The sequence below is a fragment of the Harpegnathos saltator genome, unplaced genomic scaffold (genome assembly GCF_003227715.2).
Source record: "Harpegnathos saltator strain DR-91 unplaced genomic scaffold, Hsal_v8.6 scaffold58, whole genome shotgun sequence".
Lineage (NCBI taxonomy): Eukaryota > Metazoa > Arthropoda > Insecta > Hymenoptera > Formicidae > Harpegnathos > Harpegnathos saltator.
In genome coordinates, this window is record NW_020230404.1 from 2,709,948 (window position 1) to 2,730,252 (window position 20,305).

The 20,305-nt window shown below is 52.8% G+C and overlaps 2 protein-coding genes across 2 annotated transcripts; both read right to left on the reverse strand.

The window, feature by feature from the left end:
- Positions 1-86: 86 nt before the first annotated feature.
- LOC105187878 (uncharacterized) lies at positions 87-6,881 on the reverse strand. The gene is made up of 6 exons (XM_025303917.1): positions 4,881-6,881; positions 3,075-3,602; positions 2,468-2,861; positions 1,581-1,949; positions 971-1,165; positions 87-648 (listed from the first exon to the last, which is right to left on the reverse strand). Exons 3-6 carry the CDS (start codon positions 2,858-2,860, stop codon positions 292-294), a joined length of 1,314 nt encoding a protein of 437 aa, XP_025159702.1. The 5' UTR covers position 2,861; positions 3,075-3,602; positions 4,881-6,881; the 3' UTR covers positions 87-291.
- A 5-nt stretch (positions 6,882-6,886) lies between these two features.
- Positions 6,887-18,141, reverse strand: LOC105187877 (mediator of RNA polymerase II transcription subunit 15). The gene is made up of 3 exons (XM_011148986.2): positions 17,944-18,141; positions 11,151-11,344; positions 6,887-9,000 (listed from the first exon to the last, which is right to left on the reverse strand). The coding sequence occupies exons 1-3, from the start codon at positions 17,963-17,965 to the stop codon at positions 7,126-7,128; spliced, it is 2,091 nt and encodes a 696-aa protein (XP_011147288.1). The 5' UTR covers positions 17,966-18,141; the 3' UTR covers positions 6,887-7,125.
- Positions 18,142-20,305: the final 2,164 nt, after the last annotated feature.

Below are 20,305 nucleotides of genomic sequence, written 5' to 3' on the forward strand. Positions count from 1 at the left end.
ATATATATATATATATATACATATACATGTATATGTACATGTAATGATCATTTTTTTAATAAATGTACAAAAATGTGTATATTTGTGTGTAATATTGCAGCGCGCGAGAATGTGAAAGGAAAAATTTCGTGAAAGAATTTATCTTTTAAAAAAATCTATTTAAAGATGTAAGAGGATCCAAAATTTGCATCATTAATAATTTTGCGCCCAAAATTTGCGTATTAAACATCCGAAAAGAGACATGTTTTGAGAAGTTTTGGACAAAAAGTTTGCAACATGCCAGCCCTCGCGTTAGTACGTCGGGGATATTGTTTTCTGATAAATCGGGACCGCAGCGTGCGCTACTGCGGGAGCGAGGGCCTTGCCGACGACCGGTACGGAGCCGTGCACTTGCACGTGATCTACGCGAGCCGTCTTGATGAATGCAGGTTGCTGCACGGAGACCCTCTCGATTTTTGTGGCGGGCTCCACGATGTCGTATTCTTGGTAAGTCTCGATCGGCCTGCTGACGACTACGCGACGGGTGGAGACGCGTTCTCCGGACGGTTCCGCGTAGTCCGGAGCCGGTGTCGCGGATAGGACGCGCGCTCGCACGTATCCGGCGTCTCCGATCGCCCGCGCGGCTGCCCCGTCGCGACCGAGACCCACCTGAAAAGTTATATTTTCTCTTTTGACTGGAACAAGCGTCAGCTATTTCAACTCCACGAAAAGTGGAGAAGAAAGTCGAAAGAGAGCGATCGTCGATCGATCGTACCGTGCGAAATGGCTTGCACATGTACGGGATATTTAAAGAAATCAGAGGATTCAGAACGGAAAAGGGCAAAGTATTGACAAAATGGAGGAGAAAAGTCCTGATAAGGTCCAGATCGTGAATTTGATATTGTCGGAGAGCAAATTGCCTCTCATAAAGCGGGGTTTTGATTTCGTACGATGATTTCCATTCAATAACGAGAATTTCCTTTCGCAGTACCTCCGTGATGCCGCCACGGGCAGTTAAGAGATCGATGAGTCTGTCCTGGTTAATTTTACTGTCCTCGGCACTGATCCTCTGCCTCTGGCTGGGTACCACAGACGGTGAAGGGTCGTGAGCGATAAAACGTGGAGCAGACCTGTCCAAGGGCGTGCCATTCGATTCGGCGGCTGCACGCGGCTCGGAAGTTCGGAACTGCAACATGACATGTACGAAACTTTATCTCCGTTCTCTCGGAGCGTGCCCTCAATTTTTTCTACAAGTCGTATCGAGTTCTCGCAATATCGAATTTCAAGTGGCGGATCTGAAATTCGTTTCCTGATCACGTTCGAGTTATCGCGAATAAATTTTGGAAAAGTTGAAAAGAGATCAAGATGACTTATCTCCTTCACCTCTTTCTCCTTTCTTCTCGATGAGAAACGACGAGATGATATTTTATTAACTGTATACGCGCTATATATATATATATATATATATATATAATTATATTTACTTTATTTCACCGTGCTTTCATGAAGTATATGACGAGGGATACTTGTAATCCTATAAATGAAGATACAGAAATGGAAAAGCACACAACGGTAAACCGAAGCTGCCGAAGGTCAAGTACCTGAGAAAGACGCGCTCGATTAATGGCGTTACGAAAGTCTGGATTGTCAATCACGACGGACTCGTTCTCCTGCAGGTTGTTGGCACCGGAGTCGCTCGGTGCTATCACTGGGGAGGGAAGCGCGGACACCGGCGACACGTGAGAGAAGACAGGAGCGAACGGAATATGAGCAGGTGCGTTATCAGCGATAACGTCGGCGTGAGGGTAAACGCCGTGAGTTTGAGGATAATCCACAGATTGGAGCACGGCTGATCCTTTCTGCACCTTGGATGTCGGCTCGTCCAGCTCGACTACGGCTGATCCGGCCGGGCGAACAATCACCCGCTCTTCGATGTCGTAAAATTGTTTCTGGATCGCTGGCCGACGCACCTAACAGCATTTTAACCGGTTAACTGGTCAATAAATTTCATCCTTTCGTTCATTCGTTCATTCATAGTGCTACTCGCGAGCCGTTAACGTCAATTTAAAGTGATTATTGTGCAAACGCGATTAGTTAAAAATCACGCAAAATTTTGGCAAAAGTCGTGCACGACATTTACTTTAGTTGTAAACTCTATCGATCGAAATTTGACTGAAATTCAAATTGAACAAATCCCAGCGAAATAGCACTCAAAGCTCAACTTTACTTTCGGATTTTCTCTTTTTGCATTTTTCTTTCCTTTCACACACACACACACACACACACACACACACACACACACACACGTGCCGTCCGCTTTGCGAGGTGGATTTAAAATGAATTAGCACACGCACTGCGCACAATGAATGCGAGTTGCATCACCGCGAGTGATTACCGCGTTGTTGAGAGACGCCTCCCCCCCCCAGCACGCGATGCGACAGTTTTTCAAGCGACCGGCACTTTCGAGTCTCGTCTCGTCTCCACTCACCTCAATCTTGCGGCTGGTGACCGCAGGCTTCACCACGTCGAGCTGCTTGTGCAGCACAGCGGGATGGGCTTGCAGCGTGGTGACCGGCACCTGGGACACCGTCGGCACATGCTTGACGAATGGCACAGCGGCCACCGCGGGCACCTGAGCGGCCGCGTAGCCGACGTGGTGCGTCTCGACCTTAGCTGGTATCAGCGGCGCTGCGTACTGAAGAGGCTGCTCGACGACCGTGTGCAACGGCGTGTCCGAGGCGTACGCGAGGGCCGTGTCCTGCGTATGGAAGTCATTCACGTAGGTCACACCGGCCGGGTTCAAGTACGGCATCCTGACAGCCACGTGGCTGCCCAGGCCGACCTGAAGCAGCGCTACCATCACCGTGACCAACAAGCGCATCCTGCGAATAAAATTATGTTGCGATACGATCTCTCGCGCCTCTCCTGATATCTCAATCGTCAACTATCTCAATCGTCGAGCTCCCGTCACTTCGGAGCACTTCGGAGGAAGTCTGCCGTTTCTTTAACAAGACCTTGCCTTGTTAAAGACTACCTGTTTCGACGGTGCAAAGGTAGCTTCTGTGGTGGGGGGGGGGGGGGGAGAATCATCTCACCTTGCAGAGAGTACGAGGCGCGAATAGTAGCAACGATGCAACGAAGGGTGGTTGTGTCCGGACTGTGTCCTAGTCGTGCCGGTCGGACTTGCTTATATGGACACACGGGGGGCACGGAACCGCCTCTTCCAACCAAGTCGGTGCCCCTCCCAAAGAAGCAAGGGGGTCCGCTCGGGTCTGTCAGGTCCGGTCAGAATTGGGTCGGTCCGCTCCTGTTTGCGCGCGATGTCTCGCGAGGCGCCCGCGCGATTTCGCGCGGCCGATGTTCATCGAACCCGTGCTGGACAGGCAGGGCGGCGCAGCTCGGGCGGCCGACTCTTTCGCAATTTCGACTCTTTGCAATAAGTGGCTGATGAATATTCGTAACTTCGGCCGTGCGTCCGAGGCGATGACTCGCACTTGGCTATTAGTGATCGCGACGACGTGTCACGTCGCACATGTCGATCGTTTCGAATGTTGTCGCGCGAGTTCCGTGATCCAATGTCGCTCGAACGTATTCATGTGCGTCGTCGATGATCGTTCTTCAATCTTAAAAGATTCAATTAGATAATAAAGACCCCCCCCCTCCGCCGATCGCGCGAGTCGCGCGAATAATCGTCGCGTGAAATACAGTCGAATTCGTTTTTTTTCCGGATTCGCGTACGTACGCGTCGAGAAGCAGCCTTTCACGTCAGGCTGCGTCACATTTCGCTTTGTTATATTAATGAATATTAATGAAAACACCCATTAGCCGCTGCCAATTAGCAAATTTATGCTCCAATCAATCGTGTCTGTTAAGTTGCGAGAAACTTCCTGCGGTCTTGGGGCTCTTGGGAGCCTTCGTTTCTCTTCTCTTCAAATTGCAACATTCCGAGCGGGGAAATCAAATACGGCAATTTTTTATGCCCGATGATAAGGGAGAATGGACCAGGCGAGCCGTAAGAAGGCATTTCGATATTTTTCGATTTATACCCCGATGACCGGTCAGTTATTTGGATGCCTGATTTGGATGCTGATGATGGATGATTTCATCAGGGCATTTTTATCAGGGCATTGTGCAGCAGCGCGCTTCGCTCCTTGTTACGTGCCGGATCCGATAAAGTTATCATCACCGGGCCTTGTTTGAAATCACCGGAAACCGGACTGGGTTTTAATACGACTGTGGGACGATATTTTGTATCGGGATGTAAGAGCTCTGTTCACAGTGAAACCAATAGATTGATGCACGACCTCGTGCTAGCAGCTTCTTCGTTCTTCGTTGTTTGCCTGAATAACCGATGATTAACACAAAGAACTGGAAGAGCTGGAATAAGAACGGCGAGCGGGAGAAAATCGGCCTTGCGACCGGCAAGGACACCCGCACGCGCGGGTGTGTGCGCGGATTCAAGCGGTAAATTCGAAAGTGAAAACGTCGAATTTAGTTCGATCGATAATTTCTCGAGTGCGTTCGAGTTGCTATTCGTGTCGCGTACTCGACGTGGGTCTGCTTAAAATTCAGCGCTTCCGATATCGCCGGTAAATGCAAATTCGCACGTCGGGAAACACTCGTCGGAGTCTTCAAGACGTAATCCAAGGCTCCAAGGATCGACCCGTCGTCGTCGTCATGTTCTCCCCTTCTCCTCACGTTCTCATTCTTCTTGCGTATTGCACAAGTAAGTGTAGCAGTTTTGGCGCAAAACCGGTCCGACGAGTATCGTAAAAAACCTCGGGATATCGATCGATGGGAGCGCAAACAAAAAAAAAAAAAAGAGAAAGAAAGAAAGAAAGAACAGAGAGATTCGATGTTGGGGCAAGCGTGAAGCGATTCATGTTTAATAAATAGCATACCCTGCGTCCTTGACCTTCCGTTTTCGATGGGGGCCGATTGACACAACGAATGTCTCGCTGTCTCGCCTCTTTCGATCGGTGAAAGTGGATCGGTGGAAATGGATGGCGTATTCAAAGCAGACAGCGAAGAGACAGTCACGAAATCAAGCCGCTTAAATCCAAGTAGAGGGATTGTGATTAGACATGAGTGGTTTTTTTTCTTTTTTTTTTCTTTGCAATCAGCATCGAGAGAATGGCGCCTTGATCGATTCGAACGAAGATTCCGGAGGATTCCAAAGGAGATTGAAATCGCGCGATAGCGCGAAGGCGTGACTGCGCGGTCGCGCGATTAATTTGAACGCCGCAGATAAAAAGGATCGCGATCCTTCCTCGGCCTCTCCTTCTGGCCTACTTGCCGAATTTCACGCGTTTTATCAGCGAATTTCGAAAGCAGATAAAAGAAGTATGCTCTTTCAGCGTACTCGAGGATCGCGGCGCCCAGGAACAACCCGTCGTCCTTCGTGACGTAACGTAACGTAATGTCGCTTTAACCTTATAAATATTCGCCCGCGACAGCGATTGCACCGATTCAAGGAGAGATATCGCGCGTTTACACCATTTTACTTCGGGCGACACCAGTGTATTCTCGGCGCGTGTGCGAAGCGATACTCTCGACGCATAAACTCAGCGTGCTTCGAAATCTATAAATTCCTCGACCGATATAAAGCCGGTTGTGCAACAAGCAATGGATATAATTTCCGCAATCCGCCGTTGCGCGAAGAGGGATCGACTTTCACGCTCTCCTCTAAAGTCTATACAAGAGGTGATTGACACACGGCGCCGCTTTTCTTCGCTTTGAGCAAGCTTCTAAGAATTCGCCGCGGCGAGTTCGCTGCTCGAATTTCGACCAGTTCGAAATTTTGACTAGCGAGCGAGTAAAAATCGAGCGTCTGGAGGAAATCTTTTGCCAACGAATTATAAGAAACTTGCTAGAAGAAGCCTAGCGAGTAAAAGCAGCAGCACCGTCAGTGAATCACTCGAGCGACGAGGGCGACTTTACGCGAGAAAGATAAAAATCCGCGCGTGAAAGAGAAAAAGAAAAAAAGAAAGAAAAGAAAAGAAACGATTCCCCGATTGTTTGGGGAAGCGCGCATGTCTCGCAGGTTCTCTTAATGATACACTGCAGCGCGCGCAATGTCCGAAGATAAATTGAGCGTTTATTGAAAAGCACCTTTCGCGCTCCGTAATCATGTAATCGACTGCTCCCATTTGCGGAGCGTTTATCGTGTATCGCAATCATAGTCATCACACGCAATCATTATACGTAATAAGGTGAAGGGCGTTACTTTCCACAACTGGCGCGGCGCGGCCAGTTTGCTCTCCATCGCGCTCGCAAAGCGTCACACAAAACTCTCGCCGGGAGATGCGCGCGCGCGAGAGAGAGAGAGAGAGCGAGGACAGGGGGAGGGTGGGGGGGAGCGAATGGACGAGTGGACGCAGCGCGAAGTAAAATTTGTCAACCTGTTTATTAGTTAAATTCTAATATTTACAAAGAAATATAAATTAATAATCGTTCGACTCAGCACCGTCCAGCACTTACCATCTTACCGGATAATAGCGCGCGCGCGCGCGAGGCCGTGCGTCTCAGCGTTTACGTTTTTTACGAGAGATTACGAGCTACGCTTCCGCGAGACCTCTTGACGCAACGACCTTTCGTCCGGACCTCTTATATAGCTCGTGAATGCGAATCGTGCATAATTATAACGCAATAGTCGTCAATTTGTCATTTTTTTTCGCGAGACACGCGATATGATCTATGAAACTACGTGGTATCGTCTGGTCGTCTAGGACGTCGTCAACGGGCGGGGTTGAATTCGGGGCATAGGGAGTAACTCGAACGCGTTCCTCGTCGCGTCGGACTGACGCAACCGTAGCGGGGAAAGAGTACGGCCAACGGGGTCGGGGGGAGGTGACCGGATACCGAAACTGAAATTTCACACGAGACAAGGAAAAGGCTCGAGACGTGGTGTGTGGTGTGTGTGTGTAATGTTAAGCGGCAGAAGCGGGGAAGTCTACCGGGGGCAAGAGAGAGTGTGACGGGTGTCACACACAAGACACACAAGACGAAACGAGACGAAAAGAGGAGGCAGCGCGCGATGTGACGAAAGGGAAGGAGAATTTCGAAGAAGAAGAAGAAGATCGAGCCGGAGTTCGAGTTTTCAACTTTGCCATCACCTGCTGACAACGACAGAGAAAGTCTGCGCGACTACTCGTGCTGCCTGAATGGCGGTTGTCTCGTGCCGAAGCTGGGCTCCAAGGGCACCAAGTAGGTGACCTTCTCGGACGTGTCGTCGTCGTGCTTGAGGATGGACGGCGTGTTCTTCCTGACGGGTCTCGGCGAGTGCTGCACGACCTCCTCGTAAGCGACGTACTCGACGGGCCTGACTGGGCTGACTGGCCGCTGCTTCTTCAGGTAGTAGGCCGCGGAGGTGTTGCTCTCCGGTAGGTAGTTGCGCTGGGTCGGCTTGACCGTCTGAGGAATCGGGGTGACGCTGTAACCGGCGTTGATCAAAACGGACAGCTCCTCCTGGCTCAGCGGCTGCTGAGGTCCCTTGGACGAGGGGATACGTACGACCTGGGGCCCGTGGAGCGAGTCGATTGTCTCCTCGACAGCGAGGGACTTGACGGAGGGAGCCTTCTTCACGAGGCCCGACTGAGAGATGTAGACGGGTGACGACTGGGTCGGCGGGACCTTCAGCTTGTGCAGCTGGCGGGGCTGATTGATCGGGGCCGGCTGACTCGGCGGCTGAGCTGAGTCGTCCCGGCTCGCGGACTCGCTGGAGTCCGGCTTCGGCAGCGACCTAGCCACATAGGTGGAGCCAGAGGTCTGATACTTGCTGTCGTCGTTGGTGAAGTAACTATTGGGCGACGGCAGCTTGGGGCTGCTGGGCAGAAGGTACTGAATGACCGGCGTGCCCTCGGGATTCAACTTCTTCGCCGTTTCCTGAGCCCTCGCGGCCGCCAAGATCTCGCTGTTGGCCTTGGCGCGCGACTGCTGGTAGGCCTTGTACAGCGCCTCAGCCTGGGCCTGCGCCAGAGCCTGGGCCTGGGCCTGAGCGCGCAGCTGGTTCCTCTCGAAGTTCAAGGCGTCGACGTGGGCCTTCTCCTGGGCCCTCACATGGGCGTGCTGCTGAGCCTCGACTTGGCGAACGGCGTCTTGGTGGGCCTTGTACTCGGCGGCTGTCTGCAGCCTCCTCGCTTCGGCGACTTCGGCAGCCTCTTGGGCCTTCAGCTTGGCTCTGTAAGCGGCCTCGGGGTCACTCGGCTCCAGGTGACCGTCCAGATGGGCTCGTCCGGCGTCGCTCACCTGAGACCCTTGCTGGATCTGCTCCAGGGCGCTCTGCTGCCTGTACCTCTCCTGATCGATCCTGATCTGCTCGATAGCGGCTTCGCGATGCTTCTGGTAAGAGTCCTGAGCGACCTTTTGGAAGGCCAAGGCCTGCGCCTCAGCCTGCGCCTGTGCTCTGGCATTCGCCTCGGCTTCGGCGTTGTAGTCGTACTGCGGCGACGGCCTGAAGGGTCGAGCACCCTTCGCACCCGAGTAATCCGCCGCTTGTACATGCTGCTGCTGGTACTGGTACTGGACCGCTGGTTGCTGATAGGCCGCTTGTACTCGTTGCTGCGGCTGATAACGAGGTGGCGGGCTGGTCTCGATGTGATACTGCTCGGGATGACCCGCCGGCAGCGGTGCCGCCGTTGGCTTCACGTACCGCGGCTGCGTGTAATCGTCCTTCGCCTGCGTCGGGATCAGGTTGAATTCCTGGGCCTGATTCGCGGACACCAGCTGCAGCAGCTCCTGCTCGAAGGTGCCCAGCTTCGGTTGCGTGTAGGACTCCAGCTGATAGGTGGACGCGCCTACGTGCGACTGAGCTTGCGGCTGAGGATGAGGCTGAGGTCGCGGTGCCGCAGGCACCACGGCCGGCTTGCGGTAATTGTAATACGCCTGCTGCAACGCCTGCTGCTGCTTCGCGTAAGCCGGCAACGGCCTGCGCTGCGCTGCATTGTTCGCTGCGTTTGTTGCGTACGCCTGCGGCTCGGTCCCGGTGAACTGCTGCAGCACGGCCAAGTACTCGGGTGACAACTGAAACTCGCATTCGTTCGCATCAGTCGAGGTGAGGTCGACTCTGAGTTAGAGCCGGTCAGGCTCCGAGGCTCCGAGAGCGGGCTGGCGAAACATTACGGCCCCCCGATTCATCAAAGGCCGAAGATAAGATCAAAGATAAGATATCTTACTGCGCTCTGCCGCCGCGGTAGAGCGGAAGAGCGAATGATATGCATCTACAAACGCCAGTTGTATTCGCGGTGTAGAAAAACGCTCGATTTGCTCCTCTCGGCTCGGTATATATACTCCATATACTCGCGTCCATATACTGGCTATTTGTGTTTCCGTTGTTTTGTGCGCATTCCGGTTCTCTTCCGGTCAGAAGGGGAACCTCCAGATTCTGAACTCTAGTCTCAGGTTGTTGCTCTCTCCCGTAGGAGGAAGTGAGCTGGATTGTTCGCACAAAACATCGGAAACACAAATCCATTGACTGAGCAAGCCGGAGGAAACCAAGCGGTTGCATTGTCTTCTTCATTTCGGAGAGAAGAATTTCAGCGAAACGAGCTTGTCGCCGATTCGGGCCTAATTTCCCCTCTCTGACGTTGATGTTCTTACGACGCGACATGTGTGACACGACATTTGTGACGTGAAAAAGCGGACGTTCGCGTGACATGACTACGATTCCGGTGTGTGATCTCTCATCGCGATCTTGATGCTACTACTACGAGGGTTACTGACCGCCGACTGACTGAAATTTCAATCAATCGGTTGGTGGCCGATAAAGCGAGCCGATAAAGAGCAGAGTCTTTAAAGATGACGCCTTTCGTCGTTTTTCCATTTCCTCGGACCTTCGCGCTGAACTTGATCTTACGTTGAGCGGACGCCCAAGGTTACTGCTCCATGAATGAATGCACGGCATTGCACGCTGCGTGGATCGCATTCGCGGCGCTGGATCGCGCGCTGGATGAGCAGCGCTGACCGATAAAGGAGCGACGGTGTCGTTTCCCAGCCGCCCGCGACATCGGTGATTCATCGCCCCGCCGTCGTAACGGTAACCAGCGGCGGCGGCAAGGCCGCGGGGTAGAAATAAAATCGCGCCGACGAGATTTTACAAAGCTGGCCGCTTACGCGCGCGCTCGTTGGTGGGTGCGGTTGTACCGGTTCTGTCAGGTCGGGGCGATTAGAAGGCGTGCAAGACTCCCGCGGCGAGTTATGCAAGCGAGCGAGCGCGTAGGTGGCATTCGGCCTCAGGTATACCTGAGATCGTGTAGCGCCTGACGGAGCGGCGATAATTCTCTCTCCGAGAGACTCGCGCGAATACGTTCATTTGTACGCGGCTATTTGTATGCATTATTCGTGAACTGGACTGAAAGAAAACTCAAAGATTCGCAGAGAGAGAGAGGGAGAGAGAGAGAGAGAGAGAGAGAGGGCTCAAACGTAATGATTGTTACGCTACTTGAAATCCGAACGAGCCCGACTTGTTCCGATTGTGAGAAGAGATCAAAGGGCCGTGGCAGAGAGAGAGAGAGAGAGAGAGAGAGAGAAAGGCAGGCATTCTTTCTCTCTCTCGCGCACGGCGCGTGGAATGTACAATCTCTCGTCGTATCTTCAAAGTGCGCCGGTGAAATGGAAATCCTCGAGCGCGAGAGTAATGAAAGTAATTGAGTCGAGGCACGACCGCAGACAGAACGCAACGTGGATGTTGAAGGAGTCCGTCGCAGCGTGTACTGCTCGTTTCGCGAGCGGGACAGTGAAGCCGAAAGAAAGAAAAAAGCTCTTGTTCATGGCTAGTTAGTCAGCAGCTTGCTGGGTGATAGGCGGTCAATAGTCACGCTTGACCGCCGACAATGACGCTAAATGCTCGATAAAACGCGCTCGATCCTGGACGTTCCTTCTCTTCCTCCTCCGCCTCCGCCTCCGCCTCCGCCTCCACCTCCGGAAGGAGCGGCTTGGGCGAAATCCATCTCTCCAGTCTCTCAATGCCATGTCTCGATATTTACATCTCGCGTCGTTTTACCGCATTTGCCGCATTGATGTAGACTGAATTATAACCTCACTTTGATCGTATAATTCTGCAGAGTCTGTCTATACTTTTGTTCAATCTCAACAAGGACGCAGCCGAGAGGATACGATACCGATCATCCGTTCTGATGATTCAGAAAGACAGCAAACATCGGACGCGGCGTTACCTGTTGCGAGTCATCACCGTGTCGAACGACGAACTGGCTGGGCGAGGCTCCGTAAACGGCGCTGGCTGACACTGGTGACCTCTTGACAGGATCTTTGACATCGATCTCCAGCAGGACGATGTCGTCGGACGATTTCGTCTTCCCGGCGACGCTGGCGACGACGGTCTCCTCCCCGGCGGAGACTGCCAAAAAACCTGTGGATTTTTTCAGACTCATCGTTTAATGCGGTCCACGCGTGCGCGAGCGACCTGGACCTGGCTCGGCCGGGACTCCGAGGGCGATCGTCCGAGGGAGGTCATTCGGCTCGACGATCGGGCCGCGATTACTGATTGACGGGCGAGACGACTGATTTCTCGCTTGCATAATGCGACGCGCTTGTTCGGAAACACACTTTTCTCGCATACACTCTGCGTTGTTGCGTAAAAGCCGTCAAAAGTGCCACACACAAGTGTCTATCTGTTCGCAGTCTGTTCGCTGGTCGAATGATCGAAGGTGCGCGGAGGTGACTTTTATACCGTTCTGCTTGACTGCTCGAGCGCCCGGCGCGGAGCTGGGAAAGTAACGCAGAGAAAGTTACGAGCGACGTGCGCGCGCGCGCGCGTGCGCGCGCGCTCGCGAGAAACTCTTCCCACGGATTTTACTTTCAGCGCATTTCGAGACGCGCGTTTGCGGAAAAGGACGAAAATCGAGCCTGAGCTGAGCTGAGTGTGTGGGGTCAAGTATCGGGCTGAGGTTCGGCTGGAACAATGGCTGAAATCTAATCGACGATAAGACGTCGGCCAGGAAGAGAGGCGGAAAATCACGGCAGATTTCCGGTACTCGCTAACTCGCGTATCGTTGATCGATCGATCGATCGATCGATCGATCGATTAATGTGAAGTTTGTAGGAACGACGAAAGGCATATCCCCTCCCTTCGGCGCGTTTACGACGCGCGAATGCGAGCCAAATTGCACAAAGTTTGAACTCAAGCCAACCGGGAAGCCGCATGTTGCTGTTGGCTGTTCAGCACGATGCAGCCGTGTATGTTTTGTAAGCACGAATCGGTTGTTGCAAACTTTAGCGAGCCGTAGTCTACGTCGCGGTCTACCTCGCGATCGACGAATCGCATCGCGGGACGTGATGACGTGATGACTGATTCGGTGCGGTCGGTCGCTCGTCGAAAGTTTACGCAGACGGAAATGATGAAGTCGACAAAGCGAGCATTGTAGCGGCCGCGTCTGTTATTAGCGAGTACCGCCATTATCCCCCGCGAGAGTAAGAGAGCCGGTGCTCCTTTGGAGAAAGCTATCCCCTTAATTATATTACTTGAGCGTCGAATGTTTGCCGGATTGTTTTCTCAAGCAAAGTCGCTCGACGGCGACGACTCGAAACGATACGGCTAATCAAGATTCGTTGAAAACGGTGATTCTTATCGGTGAGCTGTATTTTCGATCGTGTGAACGATCGTTCGCACGAATCTCCGACGATCGATATTTGCGCGCGTAGAAAAACGAACACGGGGGGCGGCGAACGATCGCGCGTAAAATTACTCTTGCTCTTGACTGTCGGTGATGATTGACCCTGGGTGATCCTGAAAGCGAGCTTGAGGAAAGTTTCCCTTTTACCTTTTTCTTTTCAACCGCGCAACCACTCTAAGCTCGTAACGATCGTGATCCCGCGAAAAACACACGCCGTCATTACCTCGGCTTCCTCTTCGGCAACCGCGCGCGCGCGCGCGCGCGCGTGTGTTATTGCCCGAAGACAGAGAAAAACCGAAGCAGTAGCAGACGCGAGCCATGAACTTACCGCCGTGAAGAAACCGAAGCACGATGTGTGAGAGCCGTGAGCGATAAGGAAATTGACTGTGATCAAGGCTGTGGATTATTCTTCCCACTCGATCCACAAATATTCAACTGCAACTTCGCCCTTCTGCTTGCCGTGTGGCTGCTGAACTTACCCCCCTCCCCCCTCCCGCGCCCCTTACGGATCGCTTTGCGTCGTACCGGGGGCCGTAATTTGAAATTTCAAAGCACGTTATCGAGGAGAAGAGCACAAACGCGTCCGGGAACGAGAGGAAAGCGCGCACGGGCAGAGCTCCTCCCCCCCCCGCCCCCCGGTCAGCTTTCCTTCCTTTGTTAGTACATGAGATTCCGCGGATGTAATTTTTCCCGCGTTGAGTAACGACTACGCTACGTGCGCGTCCTTAGGTGGAAGGCGCGGTTAAGTAACGCTCCTCGCTATTCCACGTACGGGTGCGCGCGCTCGCGTGCGATTAACAAATCTTATTACCTAATTTATGCGCGGCAAAGTTCGCGCCTCCGCGCGAAATGTTGATTACAGCTGTTGCTGATCAACGATTAATTTCACAGTTAGCCGGCTTGTAATTTCAGTGTCTGATATCGCGCAGCAAAACCGGATGAAAAAGTTGGAGCCGGGCGAATCCGCGCGTATATCGCGAATCGGAGGAAGCGGGTTCGCGGGGCGGAGGGGGAGGGGATCGAGGAGAACAAGAGACGAGAGAGATCGCGATACGAACGCGCGTCGAACAACGGCGCGTCGATCAATGCGCACCGTCGCCGATCGTCGACGGGAAGGGAGATGTTTCCTAATTAACGCGGACTCACGCGCGAGGAGTTATTAATTATCCGGCATCTCTTCCTCTTTCGAAGACGCCTCACAAACGCGCTCGCGCAACACACGTCGGCCTGGTTCTCTCGGCACGAGCACGAGCGCGCGAGCGCGTGAGAAAACTGCAACGCTTTGGAAGTGGATTATTGCGGGTCGGTGGTCGCAGCGCGAGCTCGCTCCGGCCGCGGCGTTTAAAAGTTCTCAGCTACCGATACCTCGCAATAAGCGCGCTCGGGACAAAAGTCTCTCCGATCGCATCGCGAGCGAGCGAGCGAACGGGCGGCGATCCGGTCTTTCAAAATCACGTCGTCATTAGCTGGAATCCGTCCGGGAGTATCGGATTAGAGGTGAAATTAGTGCTGCAATCGGGACAATGAGAAACCACGCCGTCGACCTTTCACTCCCGGATAATCTCTCCCGTGCGATCTAATCGAGATCGAGATTCCCCAAGGCCGCGCGCGATCTTTTCGTATATACCGGCAAAATAAGCGAGACCGTGTGTGTGTGTGTGTGTGTGTGAGAGTGACAGAGAGAGAGAGAGAGAGAGAGAGAGAGAGAAAGGGAGGTAAAGAGCGAGAGCGAGGTTTGTGTATAAAAGACTAACGTGTGCCAAACTAGCATTACGTTAAACCAACATACTGTAGCGTACCGCCACCAGCAATTTTCACTTTCCGTTCTAGCGCAGTCTAGAGAGCCGACCGCGCGCGCTAGACTTCCGCCTCGGCCGCGGGCCATCGTATCGCTCACATCTCCATCGGGAAGTGCTGCAACTCGTGGTCTCCGGGGCCTTTCCGACCCGCATTTTTCCGCGGATTTAAATTCCCATGCGTGCGTGCAGGACATCGTGACAACGCGTTTCTACGATTTGTCATAACGGACACACACACACACACACACACACACACAGTAGAGTAGATGGCTGGCAGCAGCAGCAGCAGCCATCAGCCCTGTCAGCGTCAGCGTCGTCACCAGATTTGTAAATTGGTAGCCGAAGGACGGGCGAAAATTTTGACGAGCGGAAAGAAAAAGGTCGTCGGATGGAATCATCGGAGGGATAAAAATCCAAGGGTATCCTTGGTAGGACATGAAAATAATTTCGGCTAGAGAGAGAGAGAGAGAGAGAGAGAGAGAGAGAGAGAGAGAGAGAGAAAGAGAGAAATAATTTTCCCAAAGGAGAACATCCGAGGCAACCCTCGGTCGCCTCGGAGAAGACGGAGCGGAACTCTGGAGATGAACTCTCGAGACTGTGATCTCGGCGCTAAGAGATCGCTCGACTCTGGACGACTACCGCCCAGACGGAGACTCGTGTATTTGCAATACACGATGGGCAGGGCGTGTAAATTTTTGTACTTTTACCGCTTTCGAGCGCGCGCGCGCGCGCGCTCTCGGCTGGCGACCGGCTGCAGCTGCTGGCGACTGCAGTCTCTGGCCACGTATCGGTTAGAAAGGCGATATTGTGCACTCGCTCGGCTTATGTTCGACGTGGATTTCTCAATCGCCGGCGACACGAGCCAGGTCGTAAGAGATTTTTTGCAACGTCGGCGCTGCGATCTATTATCGATCTATATTACACGAGAGCCCTTGCGAGAGAGTTCTTGCTCGCCCAAAGTGAGCGAGCAACCGTGCCGCGCAGCGCCGCGAACGTGAGAATAACGTCATGGCGGTCGCCGCTATCGATCACGCCGCGATCACGATAAAGCAGCGAGTATAATACGATAAGTTTCGCTTCGTAGTATAGATCCGTGATTGTTCGTTCGGAAACGCGATCATGGCTGCGCGGTCGCTGCGCGGTGCGCCCCGCTGCGATTGAATGCACATTGAAATGCGGAGAAGCGGGATCGACGGAATTAGAGTAGTAGCAGTAGTAGCAGTAGTACGCTCTCGGAAGAAAAATTACGCGCGACACACTTTCTCGAATCGGGAGCGGAATAGAAGTGTCGCATGCGAACGCGACGAGTCCCGACGACCAGACGGAAAGACTGCGCAATGTTCGCGCGATGATGGGGGTGGCGACAACAAGGGGGTGTGCCGACGCGACTCGTCGCGTCGCCGTCGCTCGGAAGATCTCTCGACGATACGCACCGATAGGCAGGGAAGAAGAATCGCGTTTCTCAACTTGCTGCTTTTCTCGCGCGTATGTCGCGTATGTCGCGAGGGGGAGGGAGGAGAGGTCGGCAGCCGGGAGATTATGGGACGCAGATGTCTCTCATTGTGTCTCTCGGCGTCTCTCGGGCAGGAAATTAAGCAAAGAGACCCTGCGGCCTCTCTCATGCGCGATTATCATTACGCAGGTTCCTCGGGCAGATGAGAAAATCCGATAAAGCCGCCATTACCAGCCGCGGTGATTAGAGGATATTTCGCAGCGACGCGGCAGTTGACGATGAGGAAACGCTCCCCCGAAGAGAGTGAGAGAGCGGGAGTCGAGTGATAAACGCAGTAGGAGTAGAGATCGAGAGAGGCTGCTGCGAGACACATCGCGCTGCGTCTTTTCTTCTCGCTGCTGTCGCACATGCGACTTTCTATTCAATTTCAAATCGTGGTGGAACGCGCGAGCTCCATTTATCGGCGAGCACAGGAAGGCCGGCCGGCCGGCCGGCCGGCCGGTCCTGCGAACAGCGGAAAATGTCCGAGAGCGCGACATCGACCGCTCGTCGAAATTCCGCATTGTTGCATTTTTGCGAGAGTGCAGAGTTTAGTCAAAAACGAGAAATCTTGCGATGTCGAGGAGAAAACGCGCACGCGACGCGCGTAAATGCGGTTTCGCTGTAACGCGCGCTCGCGCGCGCGCGCGCGCGCGCGCGGCGTACAAGCGTTGACTCTACGAAAGTAAAGTCCGAGCGCGATTTAGCTTGCCGCTACTCTCAATCGGCCCGGTAATCGGCCGACGACTCGGCGAGTCAACGTATCACGGCTGTCATTATGGCCGGCTAATTGCGAGAACGAGGCTCTCTCATGTAGAAACTTTGAGATCGAGCGAGCCTCAAGCCTCTGACATTACTCCCACTTTCGCGAAAATTTTCTCTTGCGTCATAATACGCGCTGTCCACGATAATACGTGTATAACGTTGTAATTTCGCGGCGAACTTACCGCGCGTAGATATCGCGTGGGACTTGTTACGACGAAACGACCACGGCGACAGATTTCAAAGTGCAAATCTATCATTTCCTTCGGAGATCTCCCGGCGAGCGTTCCGTGCAACCGCGCCGGAAACGGTTCTCCAACGGTTCGCGCGCGACGGCATCTCGAGATACCGGCAATTTCTCCGCACTCTCGCTTATACGATAATATCTCCGTATATTCGTGCATCGGACTCGCGGGGGGATGTCTTTTTCTTTTCGTTTTATTCTCACTCGGCGAGATCGATCGCGACGAGACGCGAAGCAAAATGTCCACCGCGTCGAATCACAATACACGCTGCCATATGGCTGCGGCATATTGCTGCGCTGTGCTGCGCCACGCGCTGTATTACGCGCTGTGTACGGTGCACACTCGAATGCGAAAGCGAAGCTTCCGCGCGCGCTCGGCGAATGTCTGGATACGAGCGCGAGGAGAACTCATGCGTGCACGAGTGATCCAGCGAACTACTCGAGGAAAGTTGCGAGTCGCGCACTGCGCGTGATTCCCTCCGGATTTCGAACGCGTTTAACGACCAAACCGACATCAAATGCCGGCAGAAAGGACCGCGAAAGGACCGCGGTCTAATTGCAAGATGACATTTATTCGGGCACTCTCTCTCTCTCTCTCTCTCTCTCTCTCTCTCTCTCGCTCGCCTATTCCGTCAGCTTCGACGTCGCCTGGGACAAACTCGCACACGACAATCTCCCCCAGCTCCCACTCGCACACGACAATCTCCCCCAGCTCTCCAGCTCTCTTCGTCTACAGACTGAAATCACGTGATCGCATGTGCGCGTGTTCTCGCGCGGCGGAAATTCTTCGCTCTCTCTTTGCACAACAGTCACACGCGAATCGATATTTGCACACGCGCGCGAAAAACACGTCGTCGCCAGACACGTGTATTATGCACACTTGGCGCGCGGCGTAACTTTCACAAAGCGATGCAAAGGAGAGAGAGTGAGAGAGAGCTCTGTCGGCTGGCCGCGGCGGGGCTGTCTTTGCGGAAGCGCCCGGGGAAAAGGTCGTCCTTGTTGACCGGGCAATGAGTAAACGACGGGTAGCGCACTCACCTGCGAGGATAAGCAGCCACATGATGAGAGCAAATGAGTGACGGTGCGGCGAGCGCGAATGTTCGGTGGAGGCGCTCTCCTAGTGGCTTTATAGAGCCGAGAGGGAAAAGGCCGCGCCCGCGGCCCGCGCGCAACCAGGTGGGGTTGTTCTATTCGCCGCTTTTCCGCGGCACCAAACTCTACGTCGAGCGCGGCGTTGCACGGCGTGAGGCTAAGCCATCGCCAACGGACTCTCCTTGCCCCTTCTTGGACATCCTGCGCGATTCGGCAGGAAAAATCAAGCGCGCGCGAAAAAGGACGATCGTCCGCTCGAAATCGTCATCTTGAGACCATTATCGGCGAAGTAAACCTCGCGGGAAACGCGAGTCAGACGCCGCGATTTGTTTCCAATTTTTTATACCTATCTTTTATGTCAAAATATAAAGAAATCTGTTGTCATTCTTGGCTGAAATTAATTTCTTCAATTTTTTCGAAATCCCTCAAGTTTTTTGTTTATTCTCTTTCTGTTCATTTCTTGTTCACCTTTTGCCAGATTTTGATGTTAATACGAGCTTGTTTGCTGGATAGTGAGCCGAAAGATTGCTCCCAACGTCGAATGTAGCGTAAAACTGTACACTTTTTCAACAATGACGTCAGCCATATTAGATCCGCCTTTTTGAATTTTACAAAATGTTTCCGATTCATAATCGGCGACATGTGTGTGCCAGTTTTAACAAATCAGATATATATATATATTTTTAAGAAATGTTGTTTTAAATATGTATAAAATAGTGTACTTGTGCAAAACTTGAAAAATGTCGAAAAAATCGAAAACATTAATTTAAGCTAAGAATGATAACAGATTTCTTCATATTTTGACATAAGAAATAACTATAAAAAATCGCAAAACAAATTGTGAGAGCTGACAGCATCTCTCTCTCTCTCTCTCTCTTTTCTCGCAGCATCAGCCAGCAAACGACGCGTAAAGAGCAGGACGAAGTAGGCTGAGGAGAACGTGGCGAGTCTCTCAGCCGAACTAGCGTCTCATGAGACTCGGCTTCGAGCATGACGCACCCTGAGCGCGTTTAGATCCGGCTTGGCCTTCTTTTCCTGGCAGAAAAGCGGCCGGAAATGCTGGACGCACGTGTGCCTCGGAATGACTTCCGCGCGAAAGACGTTCTATTCTTTTCTTTTTTTTGAATATTAAGATAACTCGAAGCGCAAGAGATTTTATTCATCATTTACAAATAAAACAAATCTATTTTATTGTATTTTTTTTTTTAACAGGACTTTTGTGCAAACAGAGTATTTTTTGTCACAAAGTCCTGCACCCCAAAGGAGCAAATCCCGGAATGTGATGTCATGCCGAATCCACGGCACCCAACAGCGACCCAGCGACATTCGTCTCGCGTAGCGCCGGCGCAATGCTTTTCGAATGACGCAGCACATTGATTTACGTTGGACAATTTAAACTTTCGCGCGCGAGCGAGCGAGAGACAGAGAGAGACAGAGACAGAGACAGAGACAGAGACAGAGACAGAGACAGAGAGAGAGAGAGAGAGAAAGAGAGAAAGAGTGCGCTCGATACAAATATATACTTACAGCTACCTTCATACCTTGCTCGGTATGAACCATCGTGGGAAAGGTAATCGGTCGGAGAGCAGAAAAGCAAGCTGAATACATCGCATAGATATCGGATAGACGCTGCCGAAAGCGCTTTTGATCGGCCGCTAAGCGTACAGCTTTCCTCGTCGTTGCTCTTTGGCGGTATCCGGTAAGGAAAAGTTCGCGATGGGTCATCTTCTAAGAGCTGAAACCGCGAGGTGTACGAGCATCCCCTCGTTGCTTCTTTCATCGCGATGGGACGTTCGTGTCCCAGTGTTGCTGATCTTCGATTCTCTGGTTCTCGCGATCTCCTGCGCGCTTGTTGCTCTTTATTTCACCAAGCGCGTGAGAAAAGCGCGTGGAGAACGAAGGAAGCGCAGAACATAAATAGAGGAGCGCCCCGAGGAAATCGCGCACAAGATGATTACGGCGGCGGTGCGGTGGCACCGCCGAAGTAGATCGCGCCGGCATTTGATCTGCATAAATCGACGATCGGATTCTCGGCGGACGGAAAGCGCATTGCAAACGAGCGCCTTTGCGCAGCCGATGATGCCGGCGCGTTACAATCTCACGCTGTTCATTCGCGCCGAGCGAACGCGTAACTCACTCATAATAGAGCCGTGATTGCGCCGGGTTCAGGCGGTCGGGTGGTAACAAACGCGTGGCAAGAAACGCTCAGCCGATGGCCGGGGGAACACGTTTTATCGGATTTTCTCGGTAATCACGTCGCGCGTAGCGAGAATGTTGTCAGCAGCGGCCGGACGTCACTCGCGTCGAA